The sequence below is a fragment of the Felis catus genome, chromosome B3 (genome assembly GCF_018350175.1).
Source record: "Felis catus isolate Fca126 chromosome B3, F.catus_Fca126_mat1.0, whole genome shotgun sequence".
NCBI lineage: Eukaryota > Metazoa > Chordata > Mammalia > Carnivora > Felidae > Felis > Felis catus.
The window spans coordinates 52,902,058-52,928,362 of record NC_058373.1 but is presented as its reverse complement, the minus strand read 5'-3'; the positions used below and the strand labels follow the sequence as shown (position 1 = coordinate 52,928,362).

Below are 26,305 nucleotides of genomic sequence, written 5' to 3'. Positions count from 1 at the left end.
AAAGTTTTCATGCTTAGTAGCTTCGAGGGAGGAGTGTGTATGTATATTTATGTATATATGTATGTGTATGTGTGTATTTGTGTGTGTGTGTGCACACACGTGCACGCCCAAAAGAATGGTTGGCAATGGTTAAATATGCCAGTTTGATTGGTGGTAGGGTATATTAATGACCAAATGAACTGGTCACACTTGTTAAGTTTTGACTATGGATAGAATCATATTTCCCAGAGCAATGAAGAGCGATCAAAAGAGGAGATGGCCCCTACTTACAGAAACGTATCTTATAAATGAACATGGCACACACTAGGAAAAAAAAAATCTTAAGAAAACTTAGAGATGTTTAAATAAGAGCAATGTTAAAAAACAGCATATCTTTCCTTGAGTCTGTTTTCCCCTTCATCTCCATGTTCAATAAAAGGCAGAATGTCAGTTCTCAAATACCGTCCAGTGGGATCCCCAGGAAGAGCATGTTAGAGGTGTCTAGCATGATGCGCCTCATGAGGGTCAACACGTCGATGTAACCCAGTTCGTTGGTGACCTCCTCCAACCTGTCCAGATGTGTTATGACGGATTCAACACAAATTGTCACCATGCGCACGAGTCCAGGGCCAGACAGAGCTGAGGGGAACACATCAGAGAGTGAGCCACCATGAACTCAGGGGGCATACATAATCAGGATATTTTGGCCTTTTATGTTCAGGGTTTAGCTGTACATAATTTTTTTTCAGTAACTAGGTTGAAATTTTCATGTTCTTTTTTAAAATGCTTTTCTGCATTCTCCTGATTTTCTACAAGCATGCATCACCTTCATGGTTAAAAATAAATGAAAGAATGTATGGGAGAACCTGGGTGGCTCAGTCGGTTACACGTCTGACTCTTGATTTTGGCTCAGGTCATAATCTCATGATTTGTGAGATCCAGCCCCACGTTGAGCTCTGTGCTGACGGCATGTGGCCTGCTTGGGACTCTCTCTCTCTCTCTGTCTCTCTGCCCCTCTACCACTTGCTCTCTCTCTCTCTCAAAATAAATAAATAAACATTAAAATTTTTAAAAAATGAATGGACGCACGAAAACCTTATTTTAAACAAAATATTCAAAATTAAACTTTTCTTCATGTTATTGCAAATCATTTGTGATATTGCAATTGAAAAATTTGGTATTGTGGTCATTAATCACAAATCAGTGGTTTTCCGTATTTATTTTATATATCTCCCTCTAAGGAAGGTTTGGATTTGGCCAGGGTGATATTTGTTTTATGTTTCAACAGGTGGCAGGGTACTGTTCTAGAACTATGCCAATTGGACCTTAACTATTTGATCTAAAGTGCTTCCTGTTAATTGTGGTTTATATGTTGACAAAGCTAGTCTTATAAATTACCAAAAGTGTTCTTCTCTTAATTTTGATTTCTCTTCAAATGACTTCTAGATTTGTTTTACTCAACGAACATCATGACAGCTAAGCACCAGTCTTCCTCACTGGCTGGGATTTCTTTAAGGGCAGTGACAGCCTTCTATTAGCACTGTCCTTCAAGTCCACACAGTACATGGTAGCCTTCAAATCATATTGGTCAAATAGAGGAATGAATGAATGAATGAATGAATGAGTGAATGAAAGAGTGGGTGAATAGTTGAGTGAAGACAGGTGGTGTGAATTGGCTCTGCCTACCAGCTAGTGGATCCTGGTGGTAGGTCATCTATTCAGAGAGTTTAACACTTGAAGCCCCCCTTTGTCTCTTTTGCTCTAAGTTTCTTCAAGCTTTCTTTATGCGTAGTATCTCCTATTTATATCTTTTATTATTCAGACTTGCTGTTAAAGTCAGAGCCCTTGAAATGCAATGAAAAATCCTGGGGAAATTTGTATCCATAATTCTCTCTTAAAAAAAAAAATCAAGGGCTCCTGGGTGGCTCAGTAAGCTGAGTGTCCTACTCTTGATTTCAGCTCCGGTCATGAACCCAGGGTCATGGGATTGAGAACCGTGCTGGGCATGGAGCCTGTTTGAAATTCTTCCCCCTCCTCTCTTTCTCTCTTTCTGTCTCTCTCTGCCCCTCCCCCGACTCATCATGTACTCTCTGTCTCTAAAATAAAATTTAAAAATATTAAAAAAAAAATCAGTTGCACAACAGAAGCTTCTGCAGGCAGACTTTGCAAATAAGCAAGGAAGCCTGGTAAGCAATTGTAGATTCATAAAATTTATACTTATGGATGAAAAAGAAGGTTGGGGGTGCCTGGGTGGCCCAGTTAAGCATCCGACTTCGGCTCAGGTCACAATCTTATGGTTTATGAGTTCAGGCCCTGCATTTGGCTCTGTGCTGACAGCTCAGAGCCTGAAGTCTGCTTTGCATTATGTGTCTTCCCTCCCCCAGTCACACTGTGTCTGTATGTCTCTCTCTCTCAAAAATAGACATTAAAAAAATTAAAAATAAATAAATACAAAAGAAGGTTGGGTTGTTAGCATACTTTCTGACTATAGGAAATACTTGGCAGATATGAAAGGTCAGCATGTTGTTCTTTGGGTGATTATCACATTCACAAGTGAGACAAATGATCTCTGAATGACTCAGCCCTTTGTGTGGAGCAGTTGACTTCAAATATCACTGGTGGTTTTCTCCCAGATAGATGTTGATTTGCCTCTACATCCAAGAGCTTAAAGCCACATTTCAAATATATAAGCAAAATGTAATATCATTGCTTATAGTCAGTGGTATGATGTAGACATTATTTTTATTTTTAAGTATTTTAAAATGTTTATTTATTTATTTTGGGAGAGAGAGTGCAAATGGGAGAGGGGTGGAGAGAAAGGAAGGGAGAGAATCCCAAGCAGGCACCGTGCAGGGCTTGATCGATCTCACAAACTGTGAGATCATGACCCGAGCCGAAATCAAGAGTCGGATGCTCAACCGACTGAGCCACCCAGGTGCCCAAACTTTAATTTTTTAAATGTGCTAAAAAGTACTGAATCTTATCCAGGTTAAACAAAAGTGAGCAAGAAATCAGCATAATTCTGTCACTATGGACAACTCTCTTGGCAGTTTCAGGAAACACAGGCTATTTTTTGCCCCTCAACCTTCATCTCTCCAGGATGGGCCATTGCCTGGGCTGCACTTCACTACTTCTCCATAGATATGTCCAGGGGGTCAATGCCTTCCTTAATGTTACTACTTAGATACCAAAATTACTCCCAAATTTCTGCTATATCAGGAAAACTAACGAGAAGTGTGACTCTAAAAGGAGATTCATCCTTTTAGAGCTTGGGACCCTAACAGATTATTAAAAATGTCAGACACAACAGTGAACTTTTCATAAGCAATTCAGCCTCTATTTTTGGCATTTCATCTGGGGAATTTTGTAATGTTTTTTATTAGACAATCTGATCTTTTATATACAGGGCTTATCTAAAAATATGTCATAAGGATTGTTTTGATAACATCTCTTACACTGATGACTTCCCTTCTGCACACCCTTTATCACTACAGTAGCTCCCAACATCTTTCACTGTTCACAGTCATGCCTCCTGTCAATTAAACGTTCATTCTGCTACCAGAGGAATTTTTGTAAAACACAAATATGTTCATGTCATTCTGCTTAAAATCTTAAATGATTTACTGTAGCTTTCAGAATAAGCTCAGTTCAGTGCCTTCCCCTGGTCCTCATGCCTACATGGATCTATGCCAGGTACAAGGGCCTGCTTACAGTTCCCTGGACATACAGTGCTGATCTACCCTTCCCTGTTTTGGAGTATCCTGTTCTTTCCTTCTGTGGAATGTGTCCTCATCAAACTTTCTTAATTTAAGTAGCTTTTACCTTCTTTCAAAACTTATCATAAGCATCCATTCCTCAAAAAGCCACCCATGACCCCTCAGTGTACTTTAATGGACCAATTTTTTCTGTGCTCTGTGGTGCTGTGCACACAACTCTAGCATAACACATCACCTAGGATGATATTTGGTGATATATTGATCTGCCACTCTGCTCCTCCCCCCTCATTATAAATTCCTTGGGGGCATGAACCATGTATTGACTAACATCATATTCTGGGCACCTAGTTCAATGATGAGAACACAGTAGTTTGTTAAACAAATGGATGAGTTTAGAAAATTCTGTTAATTAAAAACAATTTTTAGGGGTGCCTGGGTGGCTCAGTTGGTTAAGCATCTGACTTTGGCTCAGGTCATGATCTCACAGTTCATGAGTTCGAGCCCCGCATTGGGCTCTGTGCTGACAGCTCAGAGCCTGGAGCCTGCTTCGGATTCTGTCTCCCTCTCTCTGACCCTCCCCTGTTCATACTCTGTCTCTCTCTGTCTCAAAAATAAATAAACATTAAAAAAAATTTAAAAAAATTTTTTTAATTCTATTAATTTTGGGGGCACCTAGGTGGTTCAGTTGGTTAAGCGTCTGACTTCAGCTCAGGTCATGATCTCACAGTCCATGAGTTCGAGCACCACGTCAGGCTCTGTGCTGTCAGTTCAGAGCCTGGAACCTGCTTTGCTTTCTGTGTCTCCCTCTCTCTTTGCCCCTCCCCCACTCATGCTCTGTCTCCATCAAAAAAATGAATAAATGTTAAAAAAATTTAAATTCTATTAATTTTTGCATGGCAAGGTAAACCATGTTGGTATGTGAGAGTTAATTGCTCCTAAACACTAGTTCACATATTCCTAATGCACCTGGGCCAAACAGCAAAGTAAAATAAAACTTACATTTAAAATCTTGTCATTTGCAACAACAAATGGATGGACCTAGAGGGCATTACGCTAAATGAGGTAAGTCAGAGAGAAAAAGACAAATGCCACATGATTTCACTTTATATGGAATATAAAGAACAATACAAATGAACAGACAAACAAAAAGTAACAGACCCAAATACAGAGAACAAACTGGTGGTTGCTAGAAGTGAGAGGGGGTGGGGATGGGTGAAATAGGTGAAGGGGATGAAGAGGTACAAACTTCCAGTTATAAAATAAGTAAGTCATGGAGATATAATGTACAGCATAGGGAATATAGTCAATAATATTGTCACATCTTTGTATTGTGACTACACTTATCATGGGGAGCATTTCATAACATATTTAATTGTTGAATCACTAAGTCATATACCTAAAACTAGTATAATATTGTATGTCAACTATACTTCAACAAAACAAACAAAAACCCCCCACATTTCTATAGGGTCTTACAGCATTATTTCACTTATTCATCACAATAACTCTAGAATTAATATTCTGTGGTATCACCTTTTGTGGAGAAAGAAACGGAAGCTCAGAGAGGTTGAATGACTTGTCCAAGGTCACATAGCTAGTAAAGTGGCAGAGCTAGGACTTGGACCCACCATTTATAATCCTGAGTCCTATACTCTTTCCATTAATCCAGTCTGCAGTTTTGTAAGGTATAAGAGTATTGAACTGCCCAACACAAGTGATAGGCAGGGTAATAGCCCCCTAAAGCTTCTCAGGTGCTAATCCCTGGAACCTATTAATATGTCACCTTACATGGAAAAAGGGACTTGGCCCATATGATTCGAGTTGAGGAATCGATGGGGAGATTACTGTGGATTATCTGGGTGGGCCCAACCTAATTACATGGGTCCTCAAAAGCAAAGAACCTTTTCTAGCAGCCTTTAGAATCAGAAAGTGATGTGATGAAAGAAGGATGGTCTAGGAGATGTGATATAAAAAGGACTCAACCTGCTGTTGCTAGCTTTGAAGACAGAGGAAGGAGCCACAGGCCAAGGGATGCAGGTGGCCTCTGAAGCTGGAAAAGACAAACAGGTTCTCCTCTGGAGCTTCCAGAAACACAGCCCAGCCAACGCCTCGATTTTAGTCCATTGAGACCTATGTCAAACTTTTTATCTATAGAACTATAAGATAACTGATATGTTGTTTTAAGTCATTAAGTTTGTGGCAATTTGTTACAGCAGCAATAGGAGACAAATACAGTGGAGTCCACAATAGAGTTGTACCGAGTCTTGGTGATGGACAACTCTGTAGAGGGAATCAGTGCTCAACTGGGATAGGCATAGATTCTCCCTATCTCAGCAGCACATGGGAGGCATCCAGGTTCACTACAGAGGCTGGCTAGAGGGAAGAATATTGATGGTGGAAGGTCAGACATAAAATCTATCTAGCCCCATATTCTATCACTGAAAATGGTTCCAGGACATGATTATCTTCATTGATGTTGATGTCAAAGACTGGTCATGTATATTCCCCAACCTCTTCATTTCCAGCAAGACATAGTAAAGGGGAAAATCACTAGATAAGGAGACTTGGGGTGGGGTCTCTGCTTATCTATTACTTACTATGTTGCCTGGGCAAAAATCGCAACCTTTCTAGGACTGTATTTTCTCAACTGTAAAATTCAGAGGCTTAACAAGATGACATATACAGTCCTTCCTAGTTCTACAATTCTCTAAGTTTTATTCACAAACTGTTTTCTGTTAAAACATCTGGAATGTTAGTCATTGATCTAGCAAGCACATTGTTTGGCTGTGTTTAAATCAAACATGTGACTGACACACTACATTCTTACTAAATTTTTTTTTTTTAACGTAAGCTCTATGCCCAGCATGGAGCCCAATGTGGGTCTTGAACTCACAACCCTGAGATCAAGGCTCCAGACACTTAACCAACTGAGCCACCTAGGTGCCTACACACTAAATTCTTTTTTTTAAAGTTTATTTATTTATTTATTTATTTATTTATTTATTTATTTATTCATTCATTCATTCATTCTTAAAGTTTATTTATTTTTGAGAATGAGCATGTGTGCATGCCTTTGCGTGCATGATGTGCATGAGCACTCAGTGGGTGGTGTAGGGATGGTGGAGAGGGACAGAGAGAGAGAGAGAATCCCAAGCAGGCTTCCTGCTGTCAGGGTGGAGCCTGAGGGGAGCCTCAGCCCCACGAACTGTGAGATCATGACCTGAGCCCAAATCAAGAGTTGGACACCTAACTGACTGAGCCACCCCTTCCACACTAGATTTTTAATTGAAATGATCCTAAGTGTAGAGCTCCATCTCTTCTTCATGTCTATGAAATTGCTTTGTGCATCAACAGGAAGAACAGAATTTGTGGTGGTTAAAAATGCAGGCTCTGGGGTTGTCTCCTGGGCCACTCTTTACTAATATTGGGACCTTTGGGTAAGTTACTTCACCTATGTAAACTTCAGTTTTCCCATTTGTAAAATGTAGGTGATAAGAGTGTGTACCACATGGGGTTGCTGTGGGATTAAAATATCAAGTGCTTAGAACAGTTCCTACCATATCTTATTATTTCAAAATAAGTGAAGTGGCAAAATTTAAATTCCAAAATAGTGGGCACATTTTTAGACAAAAGAGCAGAATGTAGCCAGCACCTGATTACCTTTTGTAAAGAAAGGTCGAACAGCTTTCCAGAGGGTTGGATTGTTGTTAAATATGATGCCATTTTCATGCATGCCGATGCACTGCAACCCAAGTTTGCTGCCGAATCGGGAGCTGTAGTGACTGTGTTTCATTACATGGAACATACTTGAGGACCTGCAGAGACAGCAAACCTTAGTGTGAATTTGTAAGGGTTAAGAGAACTCATCGTGATGATTTTGATACCAGGTGACTCTCTTAGCAAATGCATGTTGATCTAAATGCATTGCATTCTAGAATTCGTATTGAATAAACACTTCTGTTAGTGGAAGAACATCCCTCTCCAGTCGAAATACTTCTACCTCCTGACACCCTGCTTGAGCACCACGAAAGATAGAACACACACACACATACACACACACACACACACACACACACACACCATTCTTTATTTCCCTCTTTTCTAATTCCAAGTCATTAAAATACTACCCACAACTGGGATCAGAGCTGCAAGGCTTTGAGAAGCCAAGCCCTCCACTCCACCAGAGGGTCCCGAGAGCCTCCAGCCCCACTCCAGACAGCACCACCCTCTACAGGAGTGAGTCTCGGAATCCAGAGTTCCTGGAATTGCTGATGTCATCTTCATTTGGAACCAGTAGTCTGGCCTTGTAACAGCTATCCCCAGAGTCTCTAATCAGGCCTGGACCCTCCGGTGGGTATCATTCTGGGCTTGAAGGACACCTCCTGGTCACTCCAGGCTCTGGGCTTAGCTGGCTGGGCTGGGCCTTGACAGCTGTCTGTGGTGGTGACAGCAGCTATCCTGGGGCTCTGCATTCCATCCTGACTCATCAAGGTGTCCAGGGTCACAGAGTTCTCTCAGGATATAGGACATGGTGAGCCATTAGATAGCCCTTGAGGTAGCAGCACTGGGACCTTGCCAACAGGCTTCCCTGAACTTCTCAGCTCCTCCTCACTGTTTTGCCTCCATTCTGCACCACCGCCCCGCGCCCCCCCCCCACCCTCAGTTTTTTTTTCAAAATCAAACTATCTTTCTTTTTCTTCTTTTTTTTTAAATAGGAAATTTATTGTAAAATTGGTTTCCATACAACACCCAGTGCTCATCCCAACAGGTGCCCTCAATACCCATAACCCACTTTCTCCTCCCTCCCACCCCCCATCAACCCTCAGTTTATTCTCAGTTTTTAAGAGTCTCTTATGGTTTGGCTCCCTCCCTCTCTGTTTTTTTTTTTCTTCACCTCCCCCATGGTCTTCTGTTAAGTTTCTCAGGATCCACATAAGAGTGAAAACATATGGTATCTGTCTTTCTCTGTATGACTTATTTCACTTAGCATCACACTCTCCAGTTCCATCCACGTTGCTACTAAAGGCCATATTTCATTCTTTCTCATTGCCAAGTAGTATTCTATTGTGTATATAAACCACAATTTCTTTATCCATTCATCAGTTGATGGACATTTAGGCTCTTTCCACAATTTGGCTATTGTTGAAAGTGCTGCTATGAACATTGGGATACAAGTGCCCCTATGCATCAGTACTCCTGTATCCCTTGGGTAAATTGCTAGCAGTGCTATTGCTGGGTCATAGGGTAGATCTATTTTTAATTTTTTGAGGAACCTCCACACTGTTTTCCAGACCTGTGCTCAGTTTTAAGTCCTGGGAGGAACTAGGAAGGAGAAAGCAGTTCCTTCTTCCTCTCCCCTCCCCACCATTTCTTCTTCTAGGAGCTGCTCCCTTCCCCCCACATCCCAGGGGTCAATTTGGGCATGATGAGGCACTTAGAGTTATGAAATGTTATAAAATTCTAGCTGAAGAAGTTCTAGAAGCCTGCACACATGAGGAGAATATTATCTTCTTAGGATAGCAGTACAGAATTCTTCTGCAGGGAGAGACCAACTCACCTTGTTGAGATGTTTTGTTAAGACTGCCTAGAAGTTATCCTGTGGCATTGGAAGGATAAATGGATAATTTAAGTCATTTAATAATCAACAGGATAAAGGATAAGAGGATAATTGTGCTCTTCAGTATAAATGGTAGGTGGGTTTACTGCAGGGTATACTTGCAGCTAGCAGCATGGGGAGGGAGAGGGAAGAGAGCTGAGATGAATGCTACAGAGTGCAGATTTGGGGAGGAGAGGACTCCTGGCTCAGTGCTCAGAAAAAGAAGTCTGCTGGGAATTTATGAAGTTGAGAATTGTGGGGTGGATGGAATAAATTCAATTTTCATCTGCCAAAAGAGAAATTAAGAAACACTACAGGTGACTGCACTTCCTATGGCAAGGGGCTTTGGCTGGAAAAGAGGTTCATGCAGGGCCCAGAGGGAAACAGGCTAGCTGGACAAAGGCTGAGTGACAGCTGAGGCCCCGGACCACATGGGTCAGAAACTTGAACTCCAACATGGCACGTGCTCATAAACTAGGTGGCTACCCTTCATATGCTGAGCAAAAGGGCATTACATGAAGACAGGCAGGATAGTGTTTGTTGGAGAATAGAGAAGATAATAAGCAGGACATGTGGTGCTTGTATGTCTATTATTTTCATAAATGCCAATATCACATTGTAGGCATAGACCAGACACAAATACCACTCACTTGGAAAAATCAAATGAGATTATCTGAAGGATATGGAAGAAAGTCTGTACAGTGAGGATAAGAGGCAGACAAAACAGTGCAGGAGGTGGGAGTGCAGGCAGCTAGACCCCGAAATTCTCACTGACGGGGTACATGGTTCTGGTTGAGTGAGTGAGGAAAGAGAGGTCATATGTCAGCCACCTCCGTCCAAGGCCCAGCCTTTCCATACATAAGGCTGGAGCATGCTGCCTCTGAGGCCTGGGGCCCCCAGACATCCCTGCACTGCTGAGTGGACAATAAGAACACAGAGTACACAGAGGACCACAGAGGCTGTGCTTAGCCCCAAAGTCTCATTTATTGTCCTCTTCCTCCCTACGCTAACAAAGCATGTTCCAAGTACATACATTACCCAGACTCCTCTGAGGGGGCATGATAACAGTCTCTTCAGATTACAAGGTCACGGTATTTATATGTGGATGACACGGCCAAATGCAAATTCCCCTTAGTAAATTGTCAGCATAAGCAGATTTACTTCTCTCCATATATATTTTCAGCAACTTCAAAAATTTTCCACTGAAGTATACTCAAATTGATAGCCATTTTTCTTGGAGATAGGGAGAAAAGGGGAGCAGGGTTTGGGAATTAAAAAGAGGAGCCAACTGGTTAGCAGAGAAGGAGTAGAGGTTTTCTGTGGTGCAACTATGGGAGGCAATGAAGAAAGCTGAGGCAGGGTACACTGTCATTAGTCTGACTTTTGGCCATGTTTACTATACTGGAGCCAGGCCATGTATCCATGTAGCCTACCTGTGTATGCTCTGCTGGGGATCACGGGCAGAGCTCAAGTGACATAATCCTTGACTTTGGGTCTTGGGAACTAAACTGCCCAGGTCTGCTAGGTAAGTTGAAATAGACCCCCCAGAGTTTTTTTCACCTAAGGATTATAAGCTACCCCATGTCTCTGAGACCAGAGAGGAGTTCAGAGGCAGAGATCATAAAATTAGGACTAAACATTTGAGCAGAGGAATTGGAAGAGAATATTATTGCAAGAAAGCAAAATATATTTATAAACATCTGTCTGATACTGCCAAGGGGGGAGAACCTGGGCATTTTCTGGTGTGGGAGAGAGAGAAAGAGAGAAGAGAAAGTAGCAGCATAGTGCCCAATTGTGCAAATTCAAGATACGTAAAATATCATCAGTGTTTTAGACGCCATTATTATTTTTGGTGAACTTAATATTTGTACAAGTTTTCATGTGTTCATTGCAACTTTGGTTCTTCCTCCCCACTTCTCCACTGAAATTTTGTTTCTCAGCTGTAAATTCTCCTCCTCTGCAGTGTTTCTGAGCACATAACCCTCAAAGATGGGGAGTGGTGATTATAGTATGTGCACTGGGCTGCAGTGACCATCTTACCACTTGCTTCTCCTTCTTAAAGTTGATACTTGGCTCCTAGAAGGATGAGTGTGCCTTAATTAGGTTGTTCAATTAATGCCTGTGAAAACACATTCCCAAGAAGACATTGGGCCAAAGGCACTGTGCTCTGGCTGAGTAGTGGGCTAAGTATTAGCCAAACCCTCACATTTGTGATGGTTCCATAGTCCTATTTAAATTTTAAAAGAAAGGCCCTGAAATGGTGGCATTGTCAGGAAATGAAAACATAATTATTATATGAATAAATTGTCTACTAGATTATTTCTTTCAAGGAAAAACATCTTATTTTCAAATCAAAACACTCTCTATTAAGTCAAATATTCTCTTGATTTAATTCCAGATATTATTCATCAAGTGATCCCAAGTTTTGGACAAGTATTTCTCTTCCTAGCAACAAAAATAAAAACAAAAATACAGATGCTTCTCTTTGTATTCCAGGGAATTAATTTGACTGACAAACAGCTAAAATTTTTTCCTGTATAGAGAAGTCATGCTTTGAGAGGGCTGAAAAGATTATTAATAGGTTTTAGGACTTTAGCTTCTCTCACCTTCCCCTACCTTATTCTGTAAGTACAGCAGAAAGTAAGTAATTTGTATATTCTTTATTCACAAATTTGTATCTAAGAACTTTAAGCCTAGAGGTAAAGCAGAGCGCTATTCTTCCCGCTCTGACCCCTAGAGCTTTTATATACTGCTTTAACCACATTAGCATGGCCACTTACTTTGAGAAATTAGTAATCGATTTTTAAAAAAGAAACAAGAAACCCCAAACTTAAACCCAACTAAATGTGCATTACTTAATAAAGAGCTAAGTTTAAAAATAAATGTGTTCTTTAGGGGGCGCCAACATCTCAGTTATTTCGAGTCAGAGGCTCCGACTTGGCAAGGGACAAAGCTGTCAAGACAGAAGTGATACACAGTGAGAGTGAAGAGTGACCGGCTGCCGGTGAGCAATTTAAAACAAACTTTTTTCAAAAGTAGGTTGGCTTTATATAACCAGAGTAAATTGGGAAAGTGAAGAAATAAAGTTTGGTGAAGAACTAGGGACTCCAGCCCAGAGCACACAGGGTGGTCATGAAAATAGCAGAGACCATGGTCCAGCCTTGTGGGCCAGCCTATAACACCAGTTGAAGGAGATGTTATATTGACTGGGGGAGTAAAGATTTCCTACCACTGAAGAGAGACCAGGTGAGTCCCCAAGCTCAGAAGGGTAGTGTAAATTGCATGGTAACTGGGGTCATTATTTCTTTTTTAATTTTTTTTAACGTTTATTTATTTTTGAGAGACAGAGAGACAGAGCATGAGCAGGGGAGGGGCAGAGAGAGAGGGAGACACAGAATCTGAAGCAGGCTCCAGGCTCCGAGCTGTCAGCATAGAGTCCGATCCAGGGCTTGAACTCACGTACTGCAAGATCATGACCTGAGCCAAAGTCGGTCGCTTAACTGACTGAGCCACCAAGGCGCCCCTGGAGTCATTATTTATTTCCTTCCTTCCTTCCTTTCTTCCTTCCTTCCTTCCTTATTTGAGTATAGTTGACACACAGTGTTACATTAGTTTTTAGGTGTACAACACAGTGATTCAACACATTTATACATTATGCTGTGCTTACCACAGTGTAGCTACCATCTGTCACCATACAATGCTATTACAATACCAGTACTGTACTCCCTATACTGTACCTTTCATCCTTGTGATTTATTCGTTCCATAATTGGAAGCCTGTTTCTCCTATTCCCCTTCATTGTTCTTCTTTAAACATGACTGAAGTCAAAAGACAGCACCAAAGATGGCAAACCTATTGTCTATTCAAAATGAAAAGTAGCAGGAAATAAGGTATTAGGTAGTGAAGAGGAAGCCACTTTTCAGTTCTGAATTTAAAGGACTCACATAGGGGATCCTGGATGGATCAGTCGGTGGAACATGCGACTCTTGATCTCAGGGTTGTGAGTTCAAGACCCATGTTGGGTGTAGAGATTACTTAAAAATACAACCTTCAAAAAAAAAAAAAAAAAAGGACTCACACATCTGTGGCCAGGCTCAAGAGTGATGAGTACTAGAAATAAATATGGAGGAGAAAATTAATGGAATAATTGGTACCAAACATTTAAAAACACTTGCCCATATAGACCTGTTTTGTGCCTGAGACTTAGTCTCTGTTGATCCCATTACCTTCCCCTTGTCCTTTGCCCCTCTGATATCCTCACATACCCAGCTAAATACTGGAGTCACTGCAAGAGGAAAACAATCTTTATAATAGAGAGGATCTGACTGTAACTACCCTATCCAAGTGATCACATTTAGCATCCCTAATAGTGGGACAACTTTTCCTTGTCTCCTGATGTGATGCAATATGAAGTGCCTAGCCCTACCAAGGAAGTATTATTACAAAAATGTTTAACCTGAATGAAACTGAGACATAATTTTCAGTTTAGGGTGTCTGGGTGGCTCACTTGGTTGAGGGTCCAACTTTTGATTTCGGCTCATATCATGATCCCAGGGTTGTGAGATTGAGCACTGTGTAAGGCTCCACGCTGGGTGTGGAGCTTTCTTGGGTCTCTCTCTCTCTCTCTTCTCTTTCCACCTCCCTCTCCTGCTCACACTCTATCTCTCTAAAAAAATTCATAATTTTCAGTTTATAAGAAACACATGGAGTAGAGGACTATGTTAAGCGACATCATAATGTAAAGAGAGAAATTAAGAAATGTGAAACACATTCTATAAGACAGTTGGCCTGGTCTCTTCAAGAGGTCAATGTCATGGGGGCAAGGAATGGGAAGACTGTTCTTTCAACTTCCCTATTCATTTAAACATTTTCTTAATAGAAAGTTGGAAAAAACATTTTGTTGTCAATCATTAAAAACACACATGCACACGTACACACACACACACACACACACACACACACACTGACAAATCCCAGTTAAATTCAAGTGGGCCCTTAGCGCAGCTGACAATTCTACTACATTTCCCCAGTCCATTCACACTTACTGTTCTAGATGACTATTAAATCCTGCCTCCTCTCTCCTCAAACATTCTACTTCCCCAGTCTTAGGTATGTATGTATGTATGTATGTATGTATGTATGTATGTATGTATTTATTTATTCACTGAGGAAAAAGAAGAATCTCTGCAAGCTCCAACTACTAGGATCTGTGCTCATATATTCAAACTTCTCAAACTTACTGTAGATGAACTTTCATGTCCCTATTCAACGCCAACTCCACCTGTCACCTGTACCCCCTTTCACATTTCACCTAGCACACCCCTTTCTCTTCCATCAACAATTTTGCTTTATAATCCATCATTGCCATCATAACACACATGTTGTGATTTCTCCTCTCTTAACAAAAACTCCTTGGACTATATATCTCTTTATATTTCTTTGTTCCGTTTCTCTGCTGCCATTACGACAAACTCCTTGGAAGAGTTGTCTTCCTCCTGTAGCCTCTAATTCTCTCTCCTCATTCTATACTACAGTGAGACTTTTGCCCTCACCACTCCATTGAAATTGCCAAGGTCACCCATGTTGCTAAATGTTGCTCAAATCTTCTTCCATTAACCTAGCGCTATCTGGCATGTTTGACAATTCCATCCTCCCTGATATACCCTCATCACGTGGCTTTCAGACCACCATACTCTCCTGGTTTTCCCTTCTCTGGCTGTCCTTCTCAGCCTCCTTTTCTAGTTTCTAACTGTGGTGGAGGGTCAAAAGACTCAGACCTTCCTTCACAACACCCTACTCAGCTGTACACTACACGTATCAAGTCAAAATATCCCAAATGGAATCCCAATTTCTCCCCATCCCAAACTTACTCCACCTACCTGAGGAAATGATACCCTCATTCTTCTAGGTATTCAAGGCAAAACACTATGCTACCACCTTAATTCTCACACCCAACATCAATCTCTTAGCACCTTATTGACTTTGCCTTCAAAATATACCTAGAATTTTACTTCTTACCACCTCTACTGCTCTCACACGGACCAGACACCATCATCTTGTCTAACTGCCCTCTGTATATTCATCCTTGTTCCTTTAACACCTAGTCTCAAAGAATGTGGGTAGAATGTGGGTAAAGAAGTCAGGAGTCTGCTGAAACATGAATGAGTTAGATGTGTCACTTTTCTGCTCAAACTCTTCACAGGCTTCCCATCTCATTGCAGGGTAAAATTCAGAGTTGTTACAATGGCCAGCAAGGCCCAATATTATTGACTGTCCTGATACCTTTCTAGTGTCATCTCCACTATTCTTCCACTAGCCACACTGGTGTCCTTGTTGTTACTTGAACATTTCAGACAGGCTTCCACCGCAGTGGTTTGCATTTGCTGTTCCTTCTGTCTGGAATGGTTTTCCTCTACATCTCTGCATGACTCCTTCCCTCACTTCCTTTAAGTCTTTATTCAAATGCTGTCTTCTGAATTGGGTGTAATTCAGGCCTAATTAGGCCTGAATTAGACCTATCTGAATTAGGTCTTCTGAATTAGACCACCTATTTATAATTGCACTTCCATCCCTGCAACTGGCTGTCCCCTAATTTATTTTCCTATATAGCACATATCTACCTGAAGATAGTGTGAGCAACTATCTTGGTTTGCTTGGGACTGTCCCAGTTTTAACATTCAAAGTCCCCCATCCCAGAAAACCCACCTAGTTCCAGGCATACCAAGACAGTTGGTCACCCTACTGATACACTCATTTATTGTTGGTATATTAACAATACAACAATATATTTCTCTATGATGGTAGGAATTTTTGGCTGATTTGCTCATGATACCCAGTGTACATAGTTAAGTTCTCAATAAATATTTAATGATTGAATGGGGGGCAATAATAATTATAAGTTAGGATCATCCAGTGCTTAGTATATAGTAAATTCTCAATAAATGCATGTTAAAAGAATAAATTAATGAATTTCCTATAAATTTACATATGATTAAAACAGATACACAAATACAACCCTAATTAGTATGTTAATTACTATATGACCATAATTAGCATGTTAATTGCTAACCCCCTTTATTAATGCCAGCCACATTCTTTTTTTTTTTTTTTGTATTCATTACAAAAACTGATACATACACACAACATATAGTATCATGGGCAACATCTGTAGACCCTCATTAATTTAGAGCTTACCTGCCTGGGGAATTGTGAGTGCTTTTTCTACGGATGCCCAGATGAACCTTCCCTCAGAGTTCAGAGTTGCTCAGGCAACATCCTGGAAGCACTCAGGCCTGACTCCCCCACCCCCCACCTGATCCCCACCCCCCACCCCCGCCGTGAAATTCTGCAGCCCCCACCACTTCAAGACTATGCTGGTAGGAAAAGTTGGGCCATAATCTCTAGTCAGCTGTAATGACTAGAGATCTCAAACTTTTCAAAAGAAAAAAACCTGGCAAACTATTCAAATAAAAATAAAAATCTTTCTGAGGTCCAATTGGGGTATTTTCAAGAGGCACGGGTAGTTCTGGAAGGGACCTGAAGAGCAGGCGAGGGAAGGAGATGGGGACAAACATGTCCTATTCCTGCAGGGAGCTCAGCCCTTAACAACAAAATTGAGCGCTCGAGGCAATTAAGGAGAACACAAAGACTCCAACCAGTGAAAAGCAGGTTAGGACAGGACAAGATGAGAAGTGGGAGAGCTGGGGGAGGGGCGGGATGGGTTGTGTGTGCATCTTGAGCATGAATCAGCACCTGAGTTGGTCAGGGTTGCTAAAGTCACTTTCCTCATGAAGACAGCAGAGTGGTCAGATGCCACCCTGCACTGTAACAAGGATTCTACTTCAGGAATGGCTTTGGGCTTCCAGGACTGTATCTGGTAAGCCAAGTATGTAGTATCTAAGAGCCATTTCTATTTTGGTCCTCTGGGCCCTTGCCACATTCTTCACTCAGGTTCTTATCTGACACTAGCTCAGCACCTGAGCTAGACTAAAGAGTAAGATGTTAAGACGAAAGCACTCCAGCCCTGCTTATTGGCTCCCTTACCCCCAAGGAGAGACCCCTTTGTGCTGGAGGCAGCTTACCTGCTCTCCCGTCTCAGGCTCCGCAGCACACTGGAATGACTTGGGGAACTCTGAACACTACTGGTGCCTGGGTCCCACCCCCAGAGATTCTGAAAGCTGGGGTGTGGCCTGGGCCTTGGGGTTTTTATAAGCTCCCTGTGCAGCCAGGGTGAGAACCACTGCTCTAGATTCTGAACTGTAGACGGATATCCTTTTGGATAAGTATCCTGCAGGTCCCTTTACCTGTCTGCCAAGTAGCACTGGAAGGCAACTGGCTATACTGAGGGATGCAAGAACAGGGCCAAATGGGCCAACGTCCCAAGCCCCCATCAGTCTCAGGACATGTTGAGACTGTATTCAGTTGCCAAAGTGATTAAAGTATTGGATTTTTAAAATGAGAACGTATCGGGGTGCCTGGGTGACTCAGTCGGTTAAGTGTCCAACTTTGGCTCAGGTTATATCTCACGGTTCATGGGTTCGAGCCTCATGTTGGACTCTATGCTGACAGCTCGGAGCCTGGAGCCTGCCTTAGATTCTGTGCCTCCCTCTCTCTATCTGCCCCTCCCCTGCTCATGTTCTATCTCTCTCTCCCTCTCTCAAAAATAAATAAACATTAAAAAAAAATTTTTTAAGTGAGAATGTATCCAATTCACCTAAATTTGGCTGACCAGAGCTCAGTATCCCAAGAGAAGTAAAATCTAAGGATAATTATCGGTCCCCCACTCCCTTCTTTCAGTTATTTGTTTCAAAGAATTGGGCTCAAAGATTACCGTGATATTTATGAAATGATGTATATCAGCTTGGCTTGAAAAAAATCCATGTTTCCAGAAATGCTTCACTTACCTCTGGGCAATAGTCTGTGTATCTGGACAAATAATTCTAATTCATCGGTAAAACCCTAGTTGGTCTTAGTTCTGGGTAAAGCCCTGTCAGAGAATCTAAAAACTCATTAATGAGATAGTGTTGGCATATAATATTGTTAAATATCTAGTAATAATAGATGAAAGTCTAGTGATATATGCTTTCTTTGAAATTCTCCATGTTCTATGATCAGTAAAAACGAAAACTAGTATTTCACAAAGCTAGTTCTCTATAGTCGATGCCTATTTGGTTAACCCTGGATGAATTCAATGCTAAACTTATCCAGAGAATATAACAAACCATTTTTTTTAAATAGGCAATATTCCTGATTTTTTTAAAGATCACTCAGCTGAGATACTGGCACACAGTCGTAAATAGAATCAGAGCATTTGAATAGCATTTTTTTCTACTCTTTATCCTGCTAGAGGTGCTCAGTAGCCTACTATTAGAAGCACATTAGCAAATTGGTACTGATTTCTTTCTCTCAGGTGTTTTGTTTTGTTTTAAATGCTTACTTATAGAGAGAAGAGCAAAATCTTAGGAAAGCAGAGAAGATAATGCCTCTCCCTAAAGTATGTTTTATCAAACCCAAATCATCTGGAGAGAAATTTTGAATAGTTTCCCACCTTTCCAGAGTGCTTTATCTGTGTACCTCTGGCGTTAGGCAAAACCCAATTATTTCATTTGTATATAGTGATAGATTTTCACCTGGGAATTGCCCACCTCCATTTCAGTAGCAAAAACATACCCTTAGAAACAAAAGGATCAAGATATCAAAATAAGTTTGCTTGTTACTTAATAGGAAAAAATGCAGCTTTAGTTTTGAAAATATGTCTCTGATTCTTAACAGACTTACTTGCTAATAATGAGTGTTTCCTCTCCACATATCCAGACTCTCATGAATTCTCCATACATCTTGTTGTAATAGTTACAGGCACTGCCAATCCCCATCCACAGGAACCTGCAGTGGGAAATGAGGGGCCCAATTCCCATGCAATAGCCAGGACCTAGGAAAGGGAAAAGATCACATTCAGAATTTTAGCAACACCAGAAAGAGCAACTGCTTTATGTTACTGCTGTTCTTGTTCTTTAATATCTAAATGCTCTTTTACATCTTCTGATGTGTATCTGTGAATCACTAAAAACCCAAATAAGCTTAACATGTGAAAACAGTAGTTCAGTGTCTATACCATGCTAGTTCCATTTGATCTTAATTCAGTCTGAATGAACCAGGGTATGTGTCTACTATTTTCTCGCCATGTTAAGCAGTATCAGTGAGTTTCAAATACAAGTCAGTCAGTGTATCTATTTACAAGCATGGAAGTCAGGACATGTGACAAGCTGACAGGTCTATTTGGCTGCCGAGTTTTGTCTGAAAACTTTTGGTTTGGATCCCCAGCTGACAGAATGGGAGGCTTAACATGAGTTTGTAGTTTTGGTGTAATTTTTTTTAATGCTTATTTATTTTTGAGAGAGAGTTCGAGCATGGGAGGGGCAGAGAAAGAGCGAGACAGGGAATCTGAGGCAGGCTCTGCTCTGACAATGTGGGGCTTGGACTCACGAACTGTGAGATCATGACCTGAGCCAAAGTCAGACACTTAACCAGCTGAGCCAGCTGAGCCACCCAGGCACCCCTGGTGTAATCTTTTTAACTGACAGACATGGTCTGCAAAGATAATATTCAAACAGAGAATATCCATTTCTTTTTTGTTTACCTTCAAAAAGGACTCAGTTTAAGAAAAGAATCCTAAGCTAAATCTCATAGGTAATGAATCTGATCAATGTCTAGATTAGAATTTGAGTCCAGTGATGTGGGTTTACTCAAGAGCAGTGACTTCTCATGTCCTTGCTTGTGTAGACAATGGCAGAACTGTAAAGAACATAAATCCAGTAAAAACTGGGGAATTCACTGCTGCCTAGACCAGAGAACAAACTTGCTAGCTTGATTTTATTGGTGGTGGTAAAATGTTAGAAACTTTTCGCAATGGTTTTTGTGAAGTAGTAGCTTTTCTAAATCTTTCTCCTTTACTTTCATTCTGTCAGTAAAATATGAAGCTGCCATGCACAACTGTATGAGGCATGTTCTGACTCCAGGGGCAAGAGTTGTGTAAATAATCTAGATAATCTAAGCTTTTGCTTGAGTCATCTAAATTGCATGTTTAGTCCCAAATTCGGCAAATAAGATTTAGTCCATAACTTTCCAATACCTGGGTTAATGGGAATAAGACTGTCAGCTTTTTATTTTTTTCTTTAAAGTGAAGGTCTTGGGCATTATATGTAGAACCAAAACATTTTCAAAGGGTTCTTCTTATGATTGTTCCAATAACACTGAATTATAAGTAGATGATTGGCTTTATATTAAAATAATTTCATTAAATTCTTCAAAAGATTAAAATGAGCAAATGTGAATATGTATTTCCTTAGAATGTCATCAGATATACAGATCTCTAATCAATTAAGCTGTGCATAATAACAAACTATTTTGCTGGCTATTTACAGCTTGAAACATTGTAGATGTTTAATAAACGTTTCCTGGGTGAATTGTTTAAAATTCTTTTAAATGTTTATTTTTGAGAGAAAGAGAGAGAGAGAGCACAAGCAGCGGAGGGGCAGAGAGAGAGGGAGACACAGAATCTGAAGCAGGCTCCAGCCTCTGAGCTGTCAGCACAGAGCCTGATGTGGGGCTCAAACCCACCAACCATGAGATCATGACCTGAGCCAAAGTCGGACGCTTAACCGACTGAGCCATCCAGGAGCCCCTCCTGGGTGAATTTTTAAAGTTATTTACAGATGTGTGTATAATATGAAGGATGAAGTTTTAAATGTGATCCTCATTTAGGGTATTTTAGGTTGTATTTACATTTTGATAAAAATGGAAACATATCACTTAATCATGTACATTTAGTCCATAGGAGGTCAAACATCTGGCTATTTGGGAATAGCCTTATTTGACAAACATTTACTTACATAATATGCTAGGCCCATGAAAACCAAAGGCATGCAAATGAAAGGCTGAACTCTTTACTTTTTATCTAAAAGTTTGGCGCCATATAGAAGGTCTTGCTATTGGGGAACCACCATTCAAGTTTAAAATATGACAGTGCAGATCTCTATCCACTAAAAAAGGGAGATTCGATGAACTTTGCTTAGGTTGAAAACCTGGGTGTTCTAACCAGAAAAGAATCCGAGTTTGGGGTCCCTGCTGACTAATCACATGTCAGCTTAATTCATCCAACAAACACTTACAGAGACCCTACTAGGTATAGACACTAGCTACAGGTCATGGACAGGAGATGCTGTGATAGGGAGAGGAGAGTATGTGGGGGGGGGGGGGAGTACTATACCAAATAATTACAACACAATGTGAGCCTTTCATTTATACGTATATCTTATACCCTCCAGCTGAGAAAAGGATGCTTTAGGAGGGGAGAAACTTTGGTAGGATATTAGGTAAATATTTTGGTTGCATCCACATTAAGCGGCTCTCTGCTTCTTAGATTTGAGAATGCGTATCTAGGCATGCAGCAATTGTGGCAGCCTCTTTCATGCCCAAAGAGGAGCAATAAATACTGCACTGCATTTTTGTGCAGAAACAGCCTCTGGGAAGCCAACAGCTGGGACCTCTCACCCACTGTCCTGATCAAGAAGCTGTTGCATTCCATGCTGGGCATATGCCCTAGAGAAACTTGTGCACGTGAATGTTCATAGCAGCATTGTTCACGATATCCCCAAAATGGAGACACCCAAAGATCCACCAACAGTAGCATCAGTAATTAAACCATGAAATGTTTGTGTGACTGGATACCATATGCACTGTAGCTGCACGTTGCAATGTGGATGAATCTTACAAACATAATATTGAGCAAAAGAAGCAATATAGAAGTAACGTCGGACTCGACTGCTAAAACATTTAACACCAGGCGAAAATTAATCTGTATTGTTTGGGGATATGAAATTAGGTGGCAAAACATGAAAAGGCAAGAAAGTGATTGTCACAAAATAGAAGAATGTTTACCGCTGGGGATGAGAGAGGGGGTATGAGTGAAAAGGAACAAGAGAAGTTTCTGGGATGCTGCTAACATCCTGTTTCTTGTCCTGGACTGTGATGACATATCTATTTTACCTTTCTGTGAAGTTGTTTTTTAGTGGGAGTTAGGGGAATGTGTTGCCACGTCCTTTTTGCAGTGCCGCCTCCGGGGATGTGGTTCCTAAGTCAGAGAGAGGCTCTATGCGAGAGAAACCATGTGCAAATTTGGGGATGGCTATGTGCCCGCAGGGAAAGGAGAGCTGCCAGGGGCCAGGTAACTGTGGGTCCTGGGCAGAGACTGGTGAACTTGGGGCAGTTTCCCAGAACTGACACTTAACAAAACCCCCAGGTGGGAATGACTCTGTCCTCCCCAGACTCCCATAGCTCTCGCAGTACTAAGTCACCTGCCTGTGGGTGCATAGTCCCGGCTCTGAACACAGCGGGGCCTCTCAGGGAACGTGGATCAAGGAACTTAGCTCTGAGTCTCATTTTCATCACTTACTAGCTGTGTGCCATCTACCCTCTTTAATCTCAGTTTTTTCGTCTGCAAAATGGGCATAAACACACCTACCTCACCACAATGCTGTGAGGAGCACAGGAGAAAATGAATATGACACTCCTTTGTGAATTGTAACTGACTTAAGGGCTTGTGTGTGGGGCGGGGGCAAGAGGGGAAGAGGAACAGAGAGGCAGAGGGAAAGGGGCAGAGGGAGAGAGAAAGAATCAAGCAGGCTCCACACTCAGTGGGGAGCCTGATGTGGGGCTCAATCCCACAACGCTGGCATCATGTCAGACACAATGGACTGAGCCACGTAGGCACTCCTGACTTGAGGGCTTTTAAATCATTATACCTTCTTCACTCCCTTTGGCTTTCCCTGACCCTGAGCTTCTCCCAAACCTGTAAAACTAAGAGCGCAGAGAACCAGTGATTCAAGGAAACTGGCAAAAGGAGTTCAGAAGTACTGGTTGGGAAGAACCACCCTGACAAAGCCAATTGTCTCCCCTTTCCTCCCCCAGCCAGGAACCAGGGACCTTAGTCTGTGCCACCAGAGCTCACATTTTCAAAGGGAGAGCATGGGACCACAAGGTCCCTGGCTAGCAAAATGATCATCAACCTGGGATTCAGGAATTCTTGGTTGCCTCCCTGCCACCCATCCCACCTCCCACTTTCTTTCAAGCTGAGATGCTGACAAATCATTTCCTTTCTCTGGGTTTTAACCCCTCACCTGTAAAATGAGGAGTTTGAACTCTGTGGTTTCTTATACTTGTCATGATGGTTTGCTTGGACAAGGCAGTTCATTTCTCTGGGGCTCAGTTTCCCCTTCTGTCAAATGAAAGGGTTCGGAGTCATAACCATGGCTCTCAATCCCGATTACTCGTGAAAAATCACCTGGGAAGATTTTTTTTTTAAATATCCACATGGGGATCCTGCCTCAGATGTGGCTGAGAACCATAGTACTATGCGATCTAACTATCAGTGTATGATGTCTGTCCCCAGGCCAGGAGCCTAGGTGGCAGCTCACTCCTGTCCACCACCAGGCCAGGAGTAGTGGACAGAGTGAGCTGCCACCTAGGCTCCTGGCCCAGAGCTTCAGGGATGCCAGTTCTTATGCTTGCCCCCCAAAGGCTGACCTCCTTCTTCAAAGGTCCAAGGGACTTCTTCCAACACTTGCAACATAAACATCTGGGGGAACTTGTTAAAAATACTCTCCACCTCACCCTCCATTCATGGATCCTGACCCAGGACCCCACTGTGGAAGAAGTCCAGTGAAGAAGGGGCAGTGTGGGGAAAGGAGTTCAGGTTAAAGACCATGGGAGAGTCTTCCCTCAGACCCCTCAGGCAGTAGAGAACAACATTAACTGAGTGCTCTATTTAATTAGACATTAAAGTAACCTAAAATATCAGTCTGAGTCAGATAGACAGTTCTCTGGAAAAATTTGAAGCATCCAGACATGAGGCACTTTGCACCAGCTTCATACTCCTACCCTAAATCGTGCTATAATGAAGGCCACCACACTTGGAAGTGTGTAATGACTATGCTTTTCATATCCCTATCAGATATCTCATGGGACTGGGAATGGATGTCTGCCATGAAGAATTTTCACTGAAAACTGAATAATAGTCGGGTATTTCTGATATTTCTGAATTAATCTGATAGTGTGGAGTGGTGGGAGTTCCTACTGGAATTATCTGGATAATTATATTGTACTCTACTTTTGATTAATCCATAGACCTTGCTGAAGATTCTGTCAGGGAATGATATTCCAAGGGAACCGTAGTGGCCCCCATTTTTCTTCCACTGTCCAGGTCCCAGCAAGCCCTTATTGTGGCACCACCATCACACTCATCCCCAAGAATAAGAGAAAATGAAGAGTGAGATAAAGAGAGGGAATACGTTCAAGAGAGGAAGAGGGTAGAGCACATGGGTGAGGCAAAATGGGAGGCAGAAGAGGAGTATAGAAAGCATTCCAGGGGCACCTGGCCGGCTCAGTCAGTGAAGCGTGCAATTCTTGATCTCAGGGTTGTGAGTTTGAGCCCCCCACTGGGTGTAGAGATTGCTTAAGAATAAAATTTAAAAAAAAAGAGGAGGCATTCCAGAGACATTTTTTACCTTCAGAGCAAAATTAGAATGAATTTGAATAATAAAAAAAAATACCTGGCTTACTTTTGCTTCACTTCATCTCAAACTTAGAGGATACTTGTGCCAGGTCTACTTTACCAAAGCAAAGTGCAGAATGGAAGGGATCATCTGAGATATTTTTGAAATTCTTTCACTTGAAATGTGCAGCTAATTGGAATAAAATTTTTCACCTGGGTTTTTATTTGCTAACATTGCCATGGGCTTCAGCCATCTCCCTGGGTTTGCTCTTTGTCCTTTTGAAAATTTTCTTTACCCTCATGGACCAAAAGACCAAGTACATAATCTCCTTAGTTACAGAACTAAATGACTGACTTACCTGGTATTGAAGATGTGTCCTCATAATTCCAAACCAAAAGAAGAAAGCCAGTGAGCAGCAGGATTGGCATGGTGGCCACAGGCATGACTTCGGGCATCATGCTGGTGATGTTGTAATGCATTGGGTTCAGCATTTCCAAAACCATCTTCTGTTTCTTGAGCTCAGGAAAAACAATTTAAAGCCCTATGTAAATCAGAGCAGCAAAAAAAAAAAAAAGAAAGAAAGAATATCTAGGACTCCTGTTGGTTCAAAGGGTGCTGTACGATAGAAATCAAGCATTTTGTTTTATAATGTGATTGGACACCTAGACAAGACAAAATTGTGGTTACAAGTCAAAACAAGCAAGCCAAAGGGAGATCTTTTGGCTTGAAGTGCAGCATTTCTGACCTTGGTAGAGTCTCAGGTTCGTTTAGACGCTTGGTCTGATAGAACCTTATCATCTTGCCCTTGAGTGGGTAGAGTGGCTGAATTCCCAATTGAGAGTCAAATTTCTAACCAAAATACAAGAAAATGAAGCTCATTCCAGAGGTGGAGTCATTCTGTGACTTCATCAGCAAATATTGTTTAGGCAATCTGTTTCTTTTGAAGCCAAATCAATTTTTTAAAAAAGTAATCCCCAACTCCCTTCCTTGATCAAAATTACTTCCCCCAAAGAGTAAGCTTCTCCAGCAAGAATGAATTTCTTGGAGATTGTTGAGGCGTCCTCAGAGCTTCTTATTAGGTTGTTCAGTGAATTCAGCGTGACTCACTCAGGATAATCTTTTTCTATTGACTTTAATAAGGCTAAAATCTCTTGCACTATGGCCTGGATAAAGCAGTGCCCATGGGGGGCAATGTCAGCATTAGTAGGAAAGAAGAATGGGAGAAGAAGAATAAAGAGAAGGAATGGGGAAGGAGGAAGGAAAGAAAGGACAGAAAGAATAAAATCGCATCCACAGTCGGCTGTGGCCTCTTATGTTTTGCCCACAGCAGCTAACCTCCTATGCAAGAGAGTTTTTAGTTTGATTTGCTGGTTCTGTCATGTTTCTCAACAATGTAATGTTGAGTCTGTCTTTTCAGTAAGGTTTTCTAATACCAGTACTCTCAGAGGAAAGTTTCAGGGATGGAG

At 41.5% G+C, this 26,305-nt stretch overlaps 1 protein-coding gene across 2 annotated transcripts in view; it reads right to left on the bottom strand.

Moving 5' to 3' along the window:
• Window positions 1-26,305, bottom strand: part of CYP19A1 (cytochrome P450 family 19 subfamily A member 1) — a 45,721-nt gene that overhangs the window by 14,690 nt on the left and 4,726 nt on the right. The window contains exons 1-5 of one of the 2 annotated variants that reach the window (XM_045059325.1): window positions 25,198-25,333; window positions 23,466-23,563; window positions 19,069-19,219; window positions 7,356-7,510; window positions 442-618 (exon numbers count right to left, since the gene is read on the bottom strand). In XM_045059325.1, the coding sequence (XP_044915260.1) occupies window positions 442-618; window positions 7,356-7,510; window positions 19,069-19,219; window positions 23,466-23,511 (529 nt within the window). In that variant the 5' untranslated portion in view covers window positions 23,512-23,563; window positions 25,198-25,333. Of the gene's footprint in view, window positions 1-441; window positions 619-7,355; window positions 7,511-19,068; window positions 19,220-23,465; window positions 23,564-25,197; window positions 25,381-26,305 lie in introns of those variants that run through there. The other variant, XM_045059324.1, reaches the window with a different exon arrangement.